The 20,399-nt window shown below is 69.2% G+C and overlaps 1 protein-coding gene across 2 annotated transcripts in view; it reads left to right on the top strand.

Moving 5' to 3' along the window:
* Positions 1-18,620, top strand: part of DNMT3A (DNA methyltransferase 3 alpha) — a 49,107-nt gene extending 30,487 nt beyond the window's left edge. For both annotated transcript variants that reach the window (XM_076332450.1, XM_076332449.1), the window contains exons 6-23: positions 282-428; positions 10,232-10,444; positions 10,560-10,718; positions 10,805-10,912; positions 11,559-11,715; positions 11,948-12,097; positions 12,393-12,437; positions 13,088-13,167; positions 13,375-13,487; positions 14,337-14,520; positions 14,619-14,703; positions 15,094-15,239; positions 15,550-15,640; positions 15,768-15,916; positions 16,033-16,118; positions 16,685-16,754; positions 17,066-17,184; positions 17,334-18,620. In XM_076332450.1, coding sequence (XP_076188565.1) covers positions 282-428; positions 10,232-10,444; positions 10,560-10,718; positions 10,805-10,912; positions 11,559-11,715; positions 11,948-12,097; positions 12,393-12,437; positions 13,088-13,167; positions 13,375-13,487; positions 14,337-14,520; positions 14,619-14,703; positions 15,094-15,239; positions 15,550-15,640; positions 15,768-15,916; positions 16,033-16,118; positions 16,685-16,754; positions 17,066-17,184; positions 17,334-17,475 — 2,244 coding nt within the window. In that variant the 3' untranslated portion in view covers positions 17,476-18,620. The remainder of the gene's footprint in view (positions 1-281; positions 429-10,231; positions 10,445-10,559; positions 10,719-10,804; positions 10,913-11,558; positions 11,716-11,947; positions 12,098-12,392; positions 12,438-13,087; positions 13,168-13,374; positions 13,488-14,336; positions 14,521-14,618; positions 14,704-15,093; positions 15,240-15,549; positions 15,641-15,767; positions 15,917-16,032; positions 16,119-16,684; positions 16,755-17,065; positions 17,185-17,333) is intronic.
* Positions 18,621-20,399: the final 1,779 nt, after the last annotated feature.

Here is a 20,399-nt window from a genome sequence, read left to right as displayed (position 1 = left end):
AGCATGTATGTGTGCGCGTGTGTGTGTGTGCACGTGTGTGTGCACCCAGGCAGGCAGTGCCCCCTGTGCCCATCTCCCCCAGCCAGTCCCAGCGTGCGCAGCAGGGTGCCACCTCCAGCCCCTCGGAGCAGCTCCGCTCCATCCCCACCCCTGCTGCCCCCTCCCCCCCCCCCGAGCCCTGCCTGTCCCAGGCCACGGCTCCCGCCGCACTGCCGTCCCCGCTGCCCGCAGCAGTGCCGGAGCCGTGGCCTTCAGCCCCCTCTCTCTCCCTCCGGCGGCAGGGCTCCCGCGGGCGGCTGCGCGGTGGGCTGGGCTGGGAGTCAAGCCTGCGGCAGCGGCCCATGCAGCGGCACACCTTCCAGGCCGGGGACCCCTACTACATCAGCAAGAGGAAGCGGGACGAGTGGCTTGCCCGCTGGAAGAGGGAGGTAAGGAGCCGGACGCCGCCAGAGCGGGTGGGGAGGGGGGGCACCAGGCACCGTGGCGTGGTGGTGATGCCAGGATGGGGCGGGCTGCGCGGCACTGCGTGGTCCGAGCACCCCAAGCCCCGCGGTGTCTAGTTGTCTCCAAGGCTTCCATGGCTAATTGTGGCGTCGCTAATGATGGCAGGCAGAGCTCCGGCAAAACACGGCACGTGCAGAGCGCTCTGCCAGGCGCCGGCAGTGCCGCGGTGACCAGCTGCATGAGGGGTAGCCAGCACAGAGTGGGGGCTCAGGCGGGCAGCCCCACCGCAGGGCACCCCAGCTTGTGCCGTGTCGGGGGCTGGTGGTGGAGCGGGCACTCCCCACGGGACCGCTGCGGCGGTGCCGCTGCCCTGCCTGCACCCAGGTTTCGCGCCGTGGCCAGGGCGGGCAGCTTCGCTTCTCACACCTGTGCCCCCCGGGGACCAGCATAAGCCAGGGGCCAGGGGCCCGGTGTGCGCAGCCGCCAGTGCAGGGGGCCTTGCGGTGCAGGCAGCGCAGGGCCCTTCCTTCTCCCGCGGGATGTGCCGAGGGATGTGCCGGTTTCCCAGGGAACCAGTGCGTGCCGTGACGCAGCCGAAATCAGCAAAGCCGAGGGCAGCGGCAGGAGGCTGGGGGGCGGCGGGAGCCCTGGCCGCGGCGCAGGCGCAGGGCTTGGGGGCAGGCCGCGGTGCCGACGGCCGCTCAGGGGGTGCCGTCGGGGAGGGGCTCTGCGGGCGCCCCAGGGGTCCCGTCCCCACCGGCGACCCCCCCTCGCCCCGTTCTCTGCATCGTCCCCTGCTGCCAGCGGGTCTCCCTGGCAACAGGTCCCCTCGCACGACCGCCGTCCCCGGCACTATTTATAGCCCTGCGCTGCCAAGCACCGTCACGCTGGCACCGCGCAGGGAGGGGGGGAGGCTGGCACGGCCGGGGCATCCCGCGGGGCACGGCTGGCATGGCCAGGCCATCTCCGTGGGGCACAGGGCATGGCTGACACAGCCACAGCGTCCCCATGGAGCACAGGGCACGGCTGGCACGGCCAGGGTGGCCGTGCCAGGGGATCTCGTGGATCGGCTCTTCCCGGGGTGGCCAGCATGGGCACAGGGTGTCCCGCCACCCCGGGGGGGGGGGGGCTGGCAGCCGGGGGTGTGGGGGCATCACCACTGGCCCCGGGGTCTGTGTGCGACTGCCACCCGCGGGCAGAGGTTTAGCCAGGCACAGGGTGGGCTGGTGGAGCCGGGGGGTGTCCTGGCTGGGGTGGGCACCCCCGGGCGCAGGTGGGCTGCGTGCCTGGAGGGGGGTTTGCCAAACGCCTGGTTGTGGTCAGGGTTTGCTGCCCCTGTCCAGCACGGGGGGCACCAGCGATGCAGGCGTTTGCCCGCAGCCGCAGAGCGGCGCGGCCCCCGGTGCAGCCGCGCTCTGGCCACCAGCAGCACTGCAGCTGCCGCCAGCAGAGCCACGGACTGGCCCCTGCGCCATGGGCTCCGGCCATGAGCCGGCTGGTGGTGGCTGCCCCGGCGGTGCCCGGCCTCGCAGCCCCCTGCCCCTGACCTGAGGCAGCTGTTGGCCATGCCACGCCGTGCTGAGCATGCGGGGCAAACCGCAGCTTGGCACATCTGGGGAGGTTGGTTGCAGCCGCTGAGTAACAATTTTCCAACACACGGTTCGCTCGCCAAAACAAATGCAGATTCAGGTCAGCCAGAATCGCTCGTCAGCCAAAAATAATTGGGGAAAAATGCTAAAAAAATCAAAATACTTCTTTTGAGGAGTCTCTCATTCTCAAACAATGCTGAATTTAGCCGCGCTTAATTCCTTTATTTTTCTAATAAGAATAAGTGTTTTCTTTTCATTACGGGGAGAAAGCCTGAAACTTTTTCCGGCTGGATCGGCCTTTTTCCCCTGATCTCGGCTGACAACCGCTCGCGAGCTGCATGCCCAGCACCAATTGTCACTTGCTGGTGGTGTCAGCGACGCGGTCCCCAGGGACAGGGGACGGGACATGCCACCCACAGCCCGCGTGGCTCCGTCGCGGGGGGAGCCTTGCCCTTTCCCTCCCTCTGGTGAGCTCCCTGTGCCGGATGCAGTGCTGGCCGTGCTCCGATACGGCACTGGCCATGTCCCGAAGGGGTTTGCTCCTTTGGGGGTGCCGGGGACCCGGAGGGCTGGGGGACAGGAACCCCTCCCCAGGAAGGGGCCCCCACGACACGGCCCCCCATGCCCGGTAAACCTGCCCGGTGCCGGCGCCAGCCCTGCCTCGTCTCGCCAAACTGGAGCCCTTCAGCACCGGCTATTTCCTCTCTGCAGAGGTCCCCAAACCTGTAATCAGTCACCTCTGGGGTGTATTTTTAGTGAGTGGAGTGGGCTGGCAGCATCCCGTCGGCCGGACACAGCTGCTCCTCATCCCCGGACGGTGACGGGGCTTCCCCCACCGTGCGCCGGGCACAGCCCTGTGCCACCCGCGGCAGGGACACTCACCGCCCATGCCCCAGCACGCCGGCACTGTTTGGGGGACAGAGGCTGCCTGGCAGGGTCCCAGCAGCTCGGCTGGGGTCACCAGCTCTGCTGCGGCGGGGACGGGGGCAGCCTGGCCCCCTCCAGCCTTCTCTCCTCTTCCTCACCCCCCACAGCCTCCAAGGGCCGTCGCTGCCGCTCGCCAGCCCCAGGGCTGCAGCCAGAGCAGTAACGTACAGGTCCAGGCACTGGCCCTTGCCCATCCGTGCTGGGACACCCTCAGCTGGGCCCTGGTGTCGGCTGTGCACCCCTAACCCTGTGCCAGCCGTGGGGCAGGGATGGGGATGGGGCAGGGAATAGGGATGGGGATGGGGCAGGGGCAGAGGATGGAGATGGGATGAAGGTGATGGAGATGGAGATGGAGATGGGGATGGAGATGGGGATGGAGATGGGGATGGGGATGGGGATGGGGATAGGGATGGGGATGGGGATAGGGATGGGGATGAAGATGGAGATGGAAATGGGGATGGAGATGGGGATGGGGATGGGAATAGGGATGGGGATGGGGACGGAGATAGGGATGGGGATGGGGATGGGGATGGGGACGGAGATAGGGATGGGGATGGGGATGGAGATGGAGATGGAGATGGAGATGGAGATGGGGATGGGGATGGGGATGGGGATAGGGATGGGGATGGAGATAGGGATGGGGATGGAGATGGAGATGGAGATGGGGATGGGGATGGGGATGGAGATGGGGATGGGGATAGGGATGGGGATGGGGACGGAGACAGAGATGGAGACAGAGATAGAGATGAGGATGGGGATGGGATGGGGATGGGGTGGGGACAGTGGATGGAGATGGAGATGGGGATGGGGCAGGGCATGGAGATGGGATGAAGATGGATGGAGATGCAGATGGAGATGGGGTTGGGATGGAGATGGAGATGAGGATGGGGGTGGGGCAAGGACAGGGACAGGGAATGGGGATGGAAATGGGTTTGGGGGTGGGGATGGGAATGGGGATGAGGATGGAGCAGGGGATGGAGGTGGGGTGGGGATGGGGCAGGGGCAGGGGATGGGGGTGGAGATAGGGCAGGAACTGGAGCAGGGGCAGGGGCAGGGGCAGGGGCAGGGGCAGGGGCTGGGCAGAGCTGCCTGTGGCCGGAGGGCAGGAGGGCCGGCGGTTGGGTTGATTGTCTGGGTGTGCCCATCCCCTGGAGATCCAGCTTATCTCCGCTTTAACGACCGGTGGATGGGAGATTTCCTCCCTCTCACCTGACTCCTGCCTCTCCCCAAGGACAAAGCAGAAGCACCCCCCCCAGCAGCTTTGTCACCTCCGCCGAGGGGCCCAGGCCGCTGCTGGGGCTTCTTCCCTCCTCTTCCCCATTCCCCCCCCCCTCCCTCGCCCGCAGCCTTTCTCCGGTGCCCTTCGGGCCCCTCCTGGCTCTTCCCGTGGCCCCAGCCCCATCGGGTGCCCCCTGCTCCCCCCACGGCACCGCGGTGCCCCTGGGTGCCCCTCGCCGGGGGGGGGGGGGGGGGTGTCCCTGCCCGAGGTGTGTGCCGGCACGCCTGTGACCCACCCCGTCCTCTGGCCGGGGGTGATTCGTGTCCAGATCATTTTATTCCAGGTCTCCAAAGCAGCTTTGTTGCTCTGGCAGGGCCGAGGGGTGCTGGAGGGGACGGGGTGCCCGTGGGCTGCTGTCACCCCACTGTGACCCAGAGGGGCCGGTGCTGCTCGCCTGGCACTGGGGTGCAGCCGTGCTGCTGGTGTTTGGGGTCCCGTGGGGTCCCAAGGGGGCTGCCTTGGGCAAGGCGGTTTGGCCGAGGTGCTGCCCCATCGGCCCGGGCACCCCCTGGGCATGGTGCGGGGTTTGCAGGGCAGGAGGGCTCTGCTGCCATCCCCCCCTCCCAGCCCCACAGCCCTCCCACCTGGGGGGCAGCCCCATGCCCGGGGGTGATGGCCATTCGCCCCTTTGTCCCTCCACTCTGCAATACAAAGGGGTCCCGGAGCTCAGGAGCCACCGCTCTGCAGGACACCGCCTGCCTGGGGGCCCTCGGGGACAGCCCCCTGCCCCGGGGCTGGCAGGGAGGGCAGCGGGGGCAGCAGAGCCTGCCGGGGTGCTGGCAGGGTCCGTCCTGGGGTGCCGGGCACCCCAAGCGTGTCCCATCACAGCCCGGGGCTGCGACTGCGGCTCCCGCCTGGTCTCCTCGCTCTGCTCAGCATCGGCGAAAAAACTCGCTCCCTAAAACACCCCGCCATGCCGGGAGGGCAACGCCGGCACCCTGTGGCAGCCGTGCCGCAGCTCGGTCCTGCACCCTGGGCGCTGCAGAAGGGCTTGTGCAAGCGCCCGGCCTCCCACCCAGGGGTCCCATGGGGCCCTGCCCCTGCCTGCCACCAGCAACGGGGAAGGAGAGGGGACATGGTGGAGCCTGCGGGTGACAGGCTGCTGCCGGGGCAGCTGGTGCTGCCACCTCGTCCTCGCCGCCACCCTCCCGGCACAGGCACAGCCCCTGCAGCCGCAGCCGGCAGTGCCCAGCCCGGCCTGGCCGCCAGGATGGAGGCCGAGCTTGCGGCACGGCACAGGCAGTCCCACCGCTGGTGACATCCCTTGGGGCATCTGGCTGCCGGGGGGCACATGTACTCCAGCTGAGGCGGGGGGGTGCGGGGTGTCTGGCTGTTCAGGGCTGTGCCTTGGGGGGTCCGGAGTCGGGGGAACGTGATTTGGGGTGCGTCGGCTCTCGTGTGTTGGGACATCTGGCTCTTCGGGGACGTGCATGGGACATCCTGCTGCTGGGGGACAGCCCCTGGGCTGGGGGGTGCTGCTGGGGGTGCAGCCTGCGGACAGGCCTGAACTGGGACGGCTGGGTCCAGACCAGGCCAGTACTGGTGTCAGCGTGTGCCGATGGGCTGAACTGGGTGATGCGGTCCCTGACCGGTGCCGTGTCAGCATGTGCCGATGGGCTGAACTGGGTGATGTGGTCCCAGACCAGTGCCGTGTGGGTCTGGGCTGAACTGGGTGATGTGGTCCCAGACCAGTGCCGTGTCAGCGTGTGCCGATGGACTGAACTGGGTGATGTGGTCCCAAACCAGTGCCGTGTGGGTCTGGGCTGAACTGGGTGATGTGGTCCCCGACCAGTGCCGTGTGGGTCTGGGCTGAACTGGGTGATGCGGTCCCCAACCAGTGCCGTGTCAGCGTGTGCCAATGGACTGAACTGGGTGATGCGGTCCCAGACCAGTGCCGTGTGGGTCTGGGCTGAACTGGGTGATGCGGTCCCAGACCAGTGCCGTGTGGGTCTGGGCTGAACTGGGTGATGCGGTCCCCGACCGGTGCCGTGTGGGTCTGGGCTGAACTGGGTGATGCGGTCCCCGACCAGTGCCGTGTGGGTCTGGGCTGAACTGGGTGATGCGGTCCCCGACCAGTGCCGTGTGGGTCTGGGCTGAACTGGGTGATAATGGTCCCCAACCAGTGCCGTGTCAGTGTGTGCCGATGGGCTGAACTGGGTGATGTGGTCCCCGACCAGTGCCGTGTGGGTGTGGCTGAACTGGGTGATGTGGTCCCCAACCAGTGCCGTGTCAGCGTGTGCCGATGGGCTGAACTGGGTGATGCGGTCCCCAACCAGTGCCGTGTCAGCGTGTGCCGATGGGCTGAACTGGGTGATGCGGTCCCAAACCAGTGCCGTGTGGGTCTGGGCTGAACTGGGTGATGCGGTCCCCGACCAGTGCCGTGTGGGTCTGGGCTGAACTGGGTGATAATGGTCCCAAACCAGTGCCGTGTCAGCGTGTGCCAATGGACTGAACTGGGTGATGCAGTCCCAGACCAGTGCCGTGTCAGTGTGTGCCGATGGGCTGAACTGGGTGATGCGGTCCCCGACCAGTGCCGTGTGGGTCTGGGCTGAACTGGGTGATGCGGTCCCCAACCAGTGCCGTGTCAGCGTGTGCCGATGGACTGAACTGGGTGATGCAGTCCCAGACCAGTGCCGTGTCAGCGTGTGCCGATGGGCTGAACTGGGTGATGTGGTCCCCGACCAGTGCCGTGTGGGTCTGGGCTGAACTGGGTGATAATGGTCCCAAACCAGTGCCGTGTCAGCGTGTGCCGATGGGCTGAACTGGGTGATGCGGTCCCCAACCAGTGCCGTGTCAGCGTGTGCCGATGGGCTGAACTGAGTGATGCGGTCCCAAACCAGTGCCGTGTGGGTCTGGGCTGAACTGGGTGATGTGGTCCCCGACCAGTGCCGTGTGGGTCTGGGCTGAACTGGGTGATGTGGTCCCCGACCAGTGCCGTGTGGGTCTGGGCTGAACTGGGTGATGCGGTCCCCAACCAGTGCCGTGTCAGCATGTGCCGATGGGCTGAACTGGGTGATGTGGTCCCCGACCAGTGCCGTGTGGGTCTGGGCTGAACTGGGTGATGCGGTCCCCGACCGGTGCCGTGTGGGTCTGGGCTGAACTGGGTGATGCGGTCCCCGACCGGTGCCGTGTGGGTCTGGGCTGAACTGGGTGATGTGGTCCCCAACCAGTGCCGTGTCAGCGTGTGCCGATGGGCTGAACTGGGTGATGCGGTCCCAAACCAGTGCCGTGTGGGTCTGGGCTGAACTAGGTGATGCGGTCCCCGACCGGTGCCGTGTGGGTCTGGGCTGAACTGGGTGATGCGGTCCCCGACCGGTGCCGTGTGGGTCTGGGCTGAACTGGGTGATGCGGTCCCCAACCAGTGCCGTGTGGGTCTGGGCTGAACTGGGTGATAATGGTCCCAAACCAGTGCCGTGTCAGCGTGTGCCAATGGACTGAACTGGGTGATGCAGTCCCAGACCAGTGCCGTGTCAGTGTGTGCCGATGGGCTGAACTGGGTGATGCGGTCCCAAACCAGTGCCGTGTGGGTCTGGGCTGAACTAGGTGATGCGGTCCCCGACCGGTGCCGTGTGGGTCTGGGCTGAACTGGGTGATGCGGTCCCCGACCGGTGCCGTGTGGGTCTGGGCTGAACTGGGTGATGCGGTCCCCGACCGGTGCCGTGTGGGTCTGGGCTGAACTGGGTGATGCGGTCCCCGACCGGTGCCGTGTGGGTGCGTGCGGAGGTGCCGAGCCGTGCCAGCCTTCCCCAGGCAGAGCCGATGGGCCGAGCTGGGCCGGCTGGTCCCAGACCAGCGTCCGACCTGGTGCGGCGGGGCCGGGGCCGGGGCCGGGGCCGGGGCCGGGGCCGGCCCGGAGCGGCCAGCCAGGCCCCAACTGGTGTGCCACTGGGGCGAACTGGGCCGGCTGGGGGCGGGGGGGCGGCGGGCCCGGACCCCCCGGGCGGATTCCTGCCGTGCCGGGGCGAGGCCCCCCGGGGCGCCGCCGCCCCCCCGCCCCGTCCCGCCGCTCTGCAGCACAAAGGGGCCGGGGGGGCCGCGGCCCCGGGACAAAAGGCGGCGCGGAGCGGCCCCGCGGCGGGGAGGCCGCCCCAGCCCAGCCCAGCCCAGCCCAGCCCGGACGGGATCGCTGCCGCCGGGCCGGTGAGTAGCGCGGGGGCCCGGCCCGGGTGGCCGGGGAGCCCCCAGGCCTCTGCTGCCGCCCGACCCCGGGCCGGGCCTGGGGAGCGGGGAAGGTGCCGGGGTGCGCCGAGCCGAGCCGAGCCGGACTTGCACGGGACCGGACCGCGGGGAGAGAGCGGAGCCGAGACGAGCGGGACCGGGCCACGGTGAGATCCGAGCCGAGCGGGGCCGGGCACAGCCGAGTTGACGAGCCGAGCCGGGCCGGGCCGAGCGGGGCCGAGCCGGGCCGAGCGGGGCCGAGCCAGGCCGAGTTGCCGAGCGGGGCCGGACCGGGGCCGAGTTGCCGAGCGGGGCCGAGCGGAGCCGAGTTGCCGAGCGGGGCCGGACCGGGCCGAGCGGGGCCGAATTGCCGAGCGGGGCCGAGCGGGGCCGAGTTGCCGAGCGGGGCCGGGCCGCGCCGAGCGGAGCCGAGCGGGGCCGAGCCGGGCCGAGGCGCGGGCGGGGGGGGGGGGGGGGCCGGGCCGGTCTGTCCCCTCGGCGCCGCGCGGCCCCTCCCCGCCGCAGCCAACCAGCCGGGCCGGGAGGCACCATGTGACCCGGGGATCCCAGACAAAGAACCGCCGGCCCTGCCCCCGCGGCCCGGCCCGGCCCGCCTCGGCTCGGTCCGGCTCGGCTCGGTCCCGCTCGGCTCGGCTCGGCTCCGCTCCGCTCGGTCCGGCTCGGCTCGGCAACTGTGCTCGCCCCGGTCCGGTCCGGCTCCGCTCGGCTCGGCTCCGCTCGGCTCGGCTCGGCAACTCTGCTCGCCCCGGTCCGGCTCGGCTCGGTCCGGCTCGGCTCGGTCCGGCTCGGCTCGGCAACTCTGCTCACCCCGGCCTAGCTCGGCTCAGCTCGGCTCAGTTCGGCTCGGCTCGGCCCGGCCCGCTGCGGCGCCCAGCCCGCATGGGTAGGTGGCCGGCTCGGCTCGGCTGAGCCCGGCACTTGCCTGCCGTGGGGCAAGGCTGGTCCCTGCCCGGCGGAGCTCAGTGTCCCGGCTCGGCTCGGCTCGGCCCGGCCCGGCCGAGCTCGGCGTGTCCCGGCCCGGCCAGCGCAGTTCAGCACACTCGGCCCGGGGACAGCGGGTGCCCGGGCAGGGGAGGGCCGGGGGGGGGGGGGGGGACGACACAGGCCCCCCCAGGGGACTTGGGGGGCTGGGGTACAGGGCTGTGTGCTCGGGAAGGGGAAGGGGGGCTGAGGGGGGGGCCGGGAGCAGGGGACCTGGTGCGGCAGCAAGGCTTGGGGGCAGTGCGGGGGTGGGGGGGGTCAGGCCAGCCCCCAGGCCGGGATGGGGATGAGGCGCGATGTGCAGGGCTCCAGGACTGGTGCCGTCGCTTCTCTGGCATCGCTGGTGGGCGTGGGGCCGTGTCCTGGGGGACGGCCCCCCGGGGGGGGGGGGGGGCAGAGCAGGGGCAGCCCTTGCCGGGGGGCGGCTGCCACCTCTTTCCCCCAGAGCCGCCCCCCGGCAGCTTTGCAAACACTCCCCAAGCTGTCCCCTCCCGACCGCAGAGGGAAACTGAGGCACGGGAAGTAAGGGGAGCACCCCAAGCCGCGCTGCCTGCGGGGACGGGGCAGGGTGGTGGTGGCTGGGGGGCAGCAGGGCAGTGGGGGGGTCCACGCGTGCCCAGAGAGGCTGTTGTGATAGTGCCCACTGCTGGGGGGCGGGGGGGTGTCCGCCCTGGGGGGCTGCCAGGCCCACGCCAGGGTCTGGGTGGTGCAGCCCCCCCCAGCCGGGCTGGCCCAGGGCACCCTGCCTGCCCCTGCCCATGTCTCGGGGCGCCGGGTGAGCGATGCCCAGCAGCCCTGCCCTGACTGGTGGCCCCCCTTCCCCCCCCACCAGGCGGAGAAGAAGGCGAAGGTGATCGCTGTGATGAACGTGGTGGAGGAGACGCCGCGGGCAGAGCCCCAGAAGGAGGAGGACGCCAGCCCCCCCGCCTCGCAGCAGCCCACCGACCCCGCCTCGCCCAACGTGGCCACCACGCCTGAGCCAGTGGTGGCCGACGCCGTCGACAAGAACACCTCCAAGTCGGCCGACGACGAGCCCGAGTACGAGGTGAGGGCAGGGCTGGCCGGGGAAGGGGGGGGTTTGCAGGGCCACTGCCCCCCGGGGACGCAGGCACCCCCTCCCCACCGGCCTCTGACCTTCCCCCCGTCTCCTGGCGGCGCAGGACGGCCGGGGCTTCGGCATCGGTGAGCTGGTGTGGGGCAAGCTGCGCGGCTTTTCCTGGTGGCCTGGGCGCATCGTCTCCTGGTGGATGACGGGCCGGAGCCGGGCGGCCGAGGGCACCCGCTGGGTGATGTGGTTCGGGGACGGCAAGTTCTCGGTGGTAAGTGGCACCCGTGGGGTGGGGGTCCGGGCAGCCCCCCTGTCCCCAGGCATCCCCCTGGCTCACGGACGCGTCCCGTCCCCCAGGTCTGCGTGGAGAAGCTCCTGCCGCTCAGCTCCTTCGCCAGCGCCTTCCACCAGGCCACCTACAACAAGCAGCCCATGTACCGCAAAGCCATCTACGAGGTGCTGCAGGTGAGCGCCGGCGGCTGCGGGGTGGCACCGGCTGCGGGGTGGCACCGGCTGCGGGGTGGCACCGGCTGCCTGCTGGCACTGGCTGCAGAGTGGCACCAGCCCCCCCAGCACCGGGAGGTTGGGGGGACATCGGTGCCCGAGCGGGTCTCATCCTGCCGGCCCCGGGCAGGGCGTGTGGGAGCAGGCAGCCGCCTTTCCACCCTGCCAGGATCCGGCCCTGCCTCGCCTGCTGCACCCAGCAGCGTCCTGGGGAGCACAGGGTGTCTCTTAAAAGAGTGGGGGATTTAGGGGACTCCCTAAGGAGATTTTGGGGGTGTCTGGGAATCTCGTCCCAGCCAGTGGTGTCTGGAGGTCTGTTGGGGAAGCTGGGGGGGGAGGTTGGGGTCTCTGGGGAGTTGCTGAAGTCCCTGTGAGGTGATGGCTGGGGGCGGTCCTGGCTTTCTGGGGGTCTCCTGGCAGTGCTGGGAGGTGTTGGGGGTTTCTTGTGGGGCAATGTGGGGGAGTCTGACTGTGTTAGGTCCCTTTGGGGCTGGGGGCTGCCTGGCTGGGCAATGCGGGCAGTGTCTGGAGCGGCCGGGGCGGGGGCTGAGGATGGGAACCCCCTCGGCAGGGTGGGTGATGGCCAAGCCTGCGGCTCCCCTGGCAGGTGGCGAGCAGCAGAGCCGGGAAGATCTTCCCGGCGTGCCCCGAGAACGACGAGACGGACACCTCCAAGGTGGTGGAGATCCAGAACAAGCAGATGATCGAGTGGGCCCTGGGAGGCTTCCAGCCCTCCGGCCCCAAGGGCCTGGAGCCCCCCGAAGGTGAGCAGGGGGAGGCACGGGGCCCTGTTCGCAGGACGGGGACCCGCTCGGTGGCCTTGGCAAGTGTCCCCTGGGACCCCCGGCCATCGGCTCCGGCATCACTCCGGGGGTGGCGTGGGCCTGGGCAGAGGAAGCGCCGTGGGGCTGGCAGGTCCTGGGGGGGGGGCAGGTCCCCCTGCGGAGCGCGGGGCCGCCAGGACCCCGCTGACAGGACCCCACGTGCCCCTTGCAGAGGAGCGAAACCCCTACAAAGAAGTTTACACGGAGATGTGGGTAGAGCCAGAAGCAGCCGCCTACGCACCGCCCCCACCCGCCAAAAAACCCAGGAAAAGCACAACGGAGAAGCCCAAGGTCAAGGAGATCATCGACGAGCGCACCCGAGGTACCGCCCGGGGGGTCGGGGATGCCCCCGCACCCACCTCCCCTCCACGGGGGTTTGCTTGGCCGTGACCCTGCCGGGGCTTGGTCCCGGTGCCGGGAGGGCCGTGCTCACCATGGGGGGCTGCGGGGCGAAAGCTGCTCTGGGCCAGGTCCCCTTCTCCATCGGGGACCTTCCTTCCCGGGGGTCCCCTCCCTTTGCCCCCCTGCGGGGGCTGCGCAGAGGGGACCTGTCTGGGGCAGGGCTGGCACCGGGCAGAACCCCCCCCCTCCCCCCCGACACCTCTCTCCCTCCCCAGAGCGGCTTGTTTACGAGGTCCGGCAGAAATGCAGGAACATCGAAGGTGAGTGCGGGGCGATGCCCGGCTCTGGGGCTGGGACGCATCCTGCCCCAGGGGCTGGGGCTGGGGTGGAGGGTCCCTCCCCGGCCGGGCACCAATTCTGGCTGCAGAGCTGGGAGGCACAGGGGGCTCGGAGGGGCAGGGGGCCCCAGGGGGCCGGAGGATGGGCTTGTCCCATCCCTCAGCCTGGCTGGCAGCAGGGACAGCGGCAGCCGTGACATGACTGTGGATTGCCCCGGGCGGTGGCAGGGACCCCTGGGACGCTGCCCGGGGCTGGGGTCACCGGCACGGGGAGGGCTGAGCCTGGGCATGGAGCGAGGCAGGGCCAGGGGGGGGGGGCTGTTGGGCCCGGGTGGGGACAGGGAGGCAGTGCAAGCCCTGCCCCACTGTCCCCAGGGTTGGTCCCCATCGCACCACGGTGGCTGTCCTGGTGGTGCCGGCAGTTTGGGGCTGGGGGAGGGCTCTGCTGCTACCCGCCTCAGGGGATGAAGCCGGTGTGACCCAGGCACGGGGGGGTGGGGTGAGCGTTTGCCGGGGGTGGCAGCAGGACATGGCTCGGGGTTGGGCTTATCCTCGCGCGCTGGGCTCGCCCCGGTGCGGGGTGCCGGGGGGTGGCAGAGCGTGGGGGTAACGTCTCCCCTCCTGCCCCCCAGACATCTGCATCTCCTGCGGGAGCCTCAACGTGACCCTGGAGCACCCTCTATTTATCGGAGGAATGTGCCAAAACTGCAAGGTACTATCAGCGCAGGCAGCTCTGGCGCCAGGCGAGCGGGCACAGCCACGTCCCCCCAGACACCCTGTCCCGGAGGTCTCCCTGCCAGGCCCCTCTGCCAGGAGCTGCCCCGGTGCCCTCGCAGGGTGCCCGGCCTCGCAGCGGCGTCCCGGCATCCCCAGTGCAGGGCTCGGGCCGCACCACGCTCACACCTTGGCTCTCTCCTAGAACTGCTTCTTGGAGTGCGCGTACCAGTACGACGACGACGGCTACCAGTCCTACTGCACCATCTGCTGCGGCGGCCGTGAGGTGCTCATGTGCGGCAACAACAACTGCTGCAGGTCCGGGGCCGCCGTCCCGGCGTGGGGCTGGGGAGGTTTCGGTGATGCCACAGTCCTGGCGTGGGGTTTCGGTGATGCCAGTCCTGGTGTGGGGCTGGGACGTTTTGGTGGTGCCACAGTCCCGGTGTGGCATTTTGGTGATGCCCCAGTCCTGGCATGAGGCTGGGGAGGTTTTGGTGATGGCCTGGTCCTGCTGTGGGGCTGGGGGAGGTTTTGGCAATGCCCCAGTCCCAGCATGGGGCTGTGAAGTTTTGGTGATTCTACAGTCTGACGTGGGGCTGGGGAGGTTTTGGTGGTGCCCCAGTCCTGGCATAGGAGTTCGGTGATGCCAGTCCTGGTGTGGGGCTGGAACGTTTTGGTGATGCCACAGTCTCGGTATGGGGCTGGGGAGATTTTGGTGGTGCCCTAGTCCTGGCAAAGGACTGGGAGGTTTTGGTGGTGCCACAGTCCCGGTGTGGGGTTTTGGTGATACCCCAGTCCTAGCATGGGGCTGGGGAGGTTTTGGTGATGCCAGTCCTGGTGTGAGGCTGGGAGGTTTCGGTGATGGCACAGGTCCCAGCTGCGGGTCTTTGTATCGGGCTGGCAGAGGTTTGGGCAGTGTGGCAGGTCCCGGCATGGGGCTGCCGGTCCCGGTGTGCCCCCCTCCCTGCCCCTGGCCGTCGAGGGGCACGGCTGCAGCCTGGCCTTAGTCCCGCTGGGGCAGCGCAGCTGGCTGAGGCAGCGTGGCCGTGCCAGGGGCACCGTCCCCCACCGCCTCCTGCGCTCACTCCCCAGCATCTCATAGCGGGGACGCTGCCGGGGGGCACCGGACCCAGCCCTGCCGCTGACACCGGCTCCCGGCTCTCCCAGGTGCTTCTGCGTGGAGTGCGTGGACCTGCTGGTGGGCCCCGGGGCGGCCCAGGCGGCCATCAAGGAGGACCCCTGGAACTGCTACATGTGTGGCCATAAGGGCGTCTACGGGCTGCTGCGGCGGCGGGAGGACTGGCCCTCGCGCCTCCAGATGTTCTTCGCCAACAACCACGACCAGGAGTTTGTGAGTGCCCCTGCAGAAGGACCCCCCGGCCCCAGCCGGGCTCCCCGCTGCCCCCCCATGTCCCCCCTCCCCGCCTGACACCCACCTGTGGCTTTCAGGACCCGCCGAAGGTGTACCCGCCGGTGCCGGCCGAGAAGAGGAAGCCTATCCGGGTGCTCTCACTCTTCGACGGCATCGCCACAGGTGGGTGGGGGTCCCTGGCCCAGCAGCCCCCGCAGGGATCCTCCCTGGGGGGCATGTTTGGGACCGGTGTGGGGGGCAGAAGGGAGTGGGTCGAGCAGCCTGCCTGCACCCCACAACTGTCCGGCCTCTGGGCAGGTGGGTCCCGCACCCATCGGGGTGTCAGCAGTGGGCGGACAGACCTGTGCCCGCCTGAGGGACCCCTGGCCGGGTATTCCCATGGGCAGCCCCCGCAATCTCCTCTGCCCCAGGCCCTTGGGGGGGTCCCCGCTGGTGGGGGGCAGGGGAGGGGGATGGCATGGGGATGGTGATGCTGCCGGGGTGGGACAGGTCGGGACAGGGGTTGGGGGCCGGTCGTCCACGCGCTGCCCACCCCAGCCCCGCTCCCCGCAGGCCTGCTGGTGCTGAAGGACCTGGGCATCCAGGTGGACCGCTACATCGCCTCCGAGGTGTGCGAGGACTCCATCACCGTGGGCATGGTGAGGCACCAGGGCAAGATCATGTACGTCGGGGACGTCCGAAATGTCACCCAGAAACACGTACGTCCTGCCCGCCGGCCCCCTCTGGCTCCCCCCTCCCTGCAGGCAGCGGGTCCCCCCAAAGCGCCCCTGTGTCCCCAAGATGGGTCCGGTCCCTTTGTCCTGCATCTCCCCGCACGCTGGGCTTCACCGGCACAGCCTCGCCATCCTGCCGGGGAGCTCGTGGCCACCATCCACCCCCACGCCATGTGTCCAGGCGTCCCCCCCCCGCCCCGGCGGGTACACCGTCCCCCAAGCAGGCAGCAGCGTCCTGCCCGGGCAGCATCTGGGTGCCGGCGCCCGGCTCACGGGGGGGCTCTCCCTCTTGCAGATACAGGAGTGGGGCCCCTTCGATCTGGTGATTGGGGGGAGCCCCTGCAACGACCTCTCCATCGTCAACCCGGCCAGGAAGGGGCTCTACGGTAAGTGTCTCTCTGCCAGGCTGGGGCTGGCCCCCACTGCCGGCCCCCCACTGTTGCCGCCGACCCCCCACTGTCACCACCAGCCCCCCGCCGCTGACACCGGCCCCTCTCGCTCTCTCCTGCCCAGAGGGCACCGGACGGCTCTTCTTCGAGTTTTACCGTTTGCTCCACGAAGCCCGGCCCAAGGAGGGTGACGACCGGCCCTTCTTCTGGCTCTTTGAGAACGTGGTGGCCATGGGGGTGAGCGACAAGAGGGACATCTCACGCTTCCTGGAGGTGAGTGCCGGGGGGGTCGCTGCCCTCCGGACCCGGCCCCGGGGACCCCGAGGGTCCTGCCCCCACCACGGGCTGCCGAGCCTCGCTGACCCCCCTGCCTCTCGCCCTTCTCGCAGTCCAACCCTGTCATGATTGATGCCAAAGAAGTGTCTGCAGCACACAGGGCACGGTACTTCTGGGGAAACCTTCCCGGGATGAACAGGTTGGTGAGAGCCCCCCCGGAGCCAAGCCGCTCGCCTGCCCGTGGCGGCTGCCTGCCTGTCGCCCTGCCTGCTGCGGGGCTGGGGCGGCCGGCAGCCCCTGGTCCGGCAACGGGAGGGGGGGAGGGCGGGTGCTGCCAGGGGCTGCAGAAAGAGCCGGACCCCTGAGTCCTCCCCAGGCCCAGATGTGGCTCTGGGGGTCCCCTGACCCAGGTTGGTGCTGGGGGGGCTCACAAAGTGGCGCTGGGTGACAGCACACCCCAAAAGCCCGGAGCAGTGGCCCCCGCAGAGGAGGCCGGTCCTGTCCTTGCTGCCTCATGCTGATGAGGTGGCATGGAGCTGCCCTTCGTGTCCCTCCCAGACAGGGGGCCATGGTTGCATACGGCCGGTGGCCACGGGCAGGCTCCCACGGGGATCGGCTGCTTCTCTCCATCGCCTGCCGCGGCCCCCCAAAACAGCCTTGGCCACCCAGTGCCCCCCCCACAAGCCCCGGCTGGAGAGCTGCCCTGCGCCCACCCAGGTGCCAGCATAGGGACATCCCCGTGCCCACCCCGTCTCTCTCCCCCAGGCCACTCGCGTCCACAGTCAATGATAAGCTGGAGCTGCAGGAGTGCCTGGAGCACGGCAGGATAGCAAAGGTCAGCCCCGGCACGCGGGACGCAGCCGGCGGGAGCGGGGATGGCGCGGCCGAGAGGGCGGGTGGGGTCCCGCAGCCGTCCCCGGCGGTCCCAGACTCCTTGGGCTGCAGGGGAAGAGGGGGGGTCCCCTGAGGGTGGAGGAGGGACGCGGCAGCACCAGCACCCCCGGGATGGGAGTCCCGGATTTGGCACTAGGCAGCACCGCCTGCCCACAGCCACCCTGCCTGCCCGCGGCCAGCCCGGCCGACGCGCCGGCGGGCTCCATTTCCCCCCCCCCCCCCCCCAGCATGACGAGCCTGTGCCTCTTGCAGTTCAGCAAAGTGCGAACTATCACCACTCGCTCCAACTCCATCAAGCAGGGCAAGGACCAGCATTTCCCTGTCTTCATGAACGAGAAGGAGGACATCCTGTGGTGCACGGAGATGGAGAGGTACCACGGCCGGCCAAGGGCTCGCCGCGGGGCTGCGTGCACGCCGGGGGCGGGGGAGGGGGGGGGGGGGTCCGGCAGCGCCGCGTCCCTCGGGGCCGGCACCCCCCTGACCCCGCTCCCCGTTGTTCCCCCGCCCCGTGTCCCCGCAGGGTCTTCGGCTTCCCGGTGCATTACACAGACGTGTCCAACATGAGCCGCCTGGCCCGGCAGAGACTGCTCGGCAGATCCTGGAGCGTGCCGGTGATCCGCCACCTCTTTGCTCCCCTGAAGGAATATTTTGCCTGCGTTTAAGAGGGACAGACAGGAACTGGTGACACAGCGAGTCAGAAACAAAACCATCCACGCTAAGAGAAGTGAAAACACGGAATGAGAGAAGAGTCAGCACCCAGAAGGAGACGGGATTTAGCAGCCCGACGGGAACCCGGCACACGTCTCCCCGAGCGAAAGGGTTCAGTGTCCTCTCCTGAATTTCCAATGTTCAGCTTTTAGCCTATTTAAAAAAAAAAAAAAAACCACAAAAAAAACCAATGAAAATGACAAAAAAAACAAAAACGAAACGAAAAAAAAAAAACACAAACAAAAAACCAAAACCATTTTTTTTTTGGGTAACCTTTTAATTTTCCGCTCTTTTCTGGCTGGGTTTTTCTGTTGGTTTGGTTTCTGCTTCTCGGAGCAGCGGGCGAGACGAGACGCCGTCGCCAGCTCTGCTCTCGGAGGAGGGGAAACGGCAGCGGGAAACCCCAGCCGGGAGAGGCGGAGGCGAAGGAGACCCGCTCCGTCTGCGCCGAGCGCGCGGCCCGGCCGCCGGCCCGGCGAGCTTGGGGGGAGCGCGAAGCGGCAGGGAGGCGCTCGGCCGGCTCCGCAACGCCCAGCGACTGAGCCTCACTCTTTTCCACCAGCACCGTTCACTGGTGATATGGAGCCAACCCAACTGGCAGGGAAGCCGAGAACACACACACCACAACACACACCTTTTCTACAGTATTTTGGGTGCCTACCATATGGGAAACCTTGAAGAAAGCAAATCTTAGAAGCCGCCGTTACCTCTTGTTTACAGTTTATATATATATGATAGATATGAGATATAGATATATATATATATAAAAGGTACTGTTACTACTGTACAACCTGACTTCATAATGGTGCTTTTAAACAGCGGGGTGAGTCGAGACATCAGCTTCCATGTTGCCTTACGTGCCGGGCCTTTCCGAGCGAGCGGCGCGGGAGGGGGCCGGGGCGGCGGCCGGGCGGGAAGCGTCTCCATCCCGAGTCATGCAATAACCTTTTTCTGTCCTAAAAGGAAGCGCCTCCCTCGGTGGCGGCGGCGGCGGTGGTGGCCGCCCTGCCCGGCCCTGCCCGGCCCTGCCCGCGCTGCCCGCCCTGCCCGCGACGCGCACAAACGTACTGGTGCTCTTCTGCGTACGTGGCGTCCCCGGCCAGGCCGGTGCTGGTTGTCCCCCCCACCCATCCACCCACCCCACCCCACCCCGCCCCGGCGGCAGCGGCGGGGTTGCTCCTGCCTGCTCCTCACCTGCAGGTGCTGCCTGCCGGGGCGGTGCGGGGCACGGGGTGCTGTGAATCAGGCTCTTGCCGAAAGCTGTGGCGGTGCCGCGCCGGCAGGGACGCGGGCAGGGCGAGAGGCAGGCAGGAAGCAAGCGCAGGACGGAGCGGTGCCGGAGCGTGGCTGGGGCGCTTCCGGCGCGGGACGGGGACGGCTGCGGGTCCCCGGACCCTGGTGCTACATCCGCGGGGCCGGGCTGGTCGGCAGGAGGGTGATGCCCTGGTGAGCTGGGATGGGACCCCGGTGCTGCCTACGGCATTGCCTTGTGCACCGGGCGGCTCGGGGCATCGCTCCTCTGTCCGAGCGTGGTTTTGGAGCAACTGTGTCCCGTCGGTGCCCCGTGCCGGGGGCGGCCCCATACCCTCTTTCCGGGGTGATGGGCGCCTGTGAGGTGCACGGTGGGCACGGAGATGCCGCGGGAGCGGTGGTGTCTGTGTCGGTGTCGAGGGCGGGCAGGCCCGGCCGCAGGGGGCCGGGAGCCGCGGCGGCGTTGGCGGTGCAGAGGGGAGCCGTGGTGCGTGCAGGCAGGGTGCAGGCAGGACGCGGGCAGGTGCTGGCATTGCTGTGGATGGTGCTACTTGTTTGGCAGCTGTGGGTGCCGCGGGAGGTCGGTAGATCCGGCTCGGTGCGGGGGCATTGCCCCACATCCCCGGTGCCTGCTGGGGTGGCCGGATCCTGTGCCCGGCGCTGGAGCGGAGGGTCTCCGGCGGGGGCAGGGACTGGTGCTACAGCGCGGGGGAGGCTCACGGAGGGTCTCCAGCCCGTTGCCGTCTATTTTCTAACTGTGAAAGGTGCCGGGGGTCCGTGTGCGGGCGGGGGCCGCCGGCTGCTCGGTGCGGGGTGCTGGCTAATTGGCAGCGAGCCGCGCCGGCGGCCCCGGGGTGCTGAGAGGTGCTGGAACCGACGGCGGCAGGGGTGGGCGGGGGGCGGCCCCGGGGCCCCCCCACCTCCCCACCGTGCCTGGTGCTACCGGGGGTTCGGAGGCCCCTCTGTCGGTGTGGGCAGCGCGGGGAGCTGAGCCGGCGCGGGGCGGCCGCGGTGGGGGGCACCGCGGGGCCCAGCTTTGCCAGGTGGTAAAGGAGGCGAGGCGGGACGCGGTCCCCCGGCCCCGGGCGCTGAGCCGTGGCTGTGGGCTCTGGCTTAGTCCCGGGGCCGGATCCCGCGCTGCCCTGCAGCGCCGGGGCAAGTCTGGCACAGGACTGCTGCACTTCGCGCAGCTCCCGCCTGCTGCGGCAGCGCCGGGTGTGAGCCCTGCATGGCCCTGCGGCGCTGTCTGCAGGTCCTGCATGGCCCGCAGCACCGGGTGCAAGTGCTACGTGGCCCTGCAGCGCTGTTTGCAGGTCCTGCGTGGCCCTGCAGCATCGCATGTGAGTCTTGCATGGCCCTGCAGCACCGCTTGCAGGTCCTGCACAGCTCTGCAGCACCAGCTGTGGGTCCTGCACCGCCCTGCAGCACTGCAGGTCCTGCATGGCCCACAGCACCAGGTGCAAGTGCGGCATGGCCCTGCAGCACTGTTAGCGGGTCCTGCACGGCCCTGCGGCATTGCGTGCGAGTCTTGCGCTGCCTGCAGGTCCTGCACGGCTCTGCAGCACTGGGTGCAAGTGCTACATGGCCCTGCAGCACCGTTGGCGAGTCTTGCACGGCCCTGCAGCAC

This window comes from Aptenodytes patagonicus, chromosome 3, assembly GCF_965638725.1.
Source record: "Aptenodytes patagonicus chromosome 3, bAptPat1.pri.cur, whole genome shotgun sequence".
Classification (NCBI taxonomy): Eukaryota; Metazoa; Chordata; class Aves; order Sphenisciformes; family Spheniscidae; genus Aptenodytes; species Aptenodytes patagonicus.
Note: the sequence above shows the minus strand (reverse complement) of the source record. Positions and strands in the feature narration are given on the sequence as shown.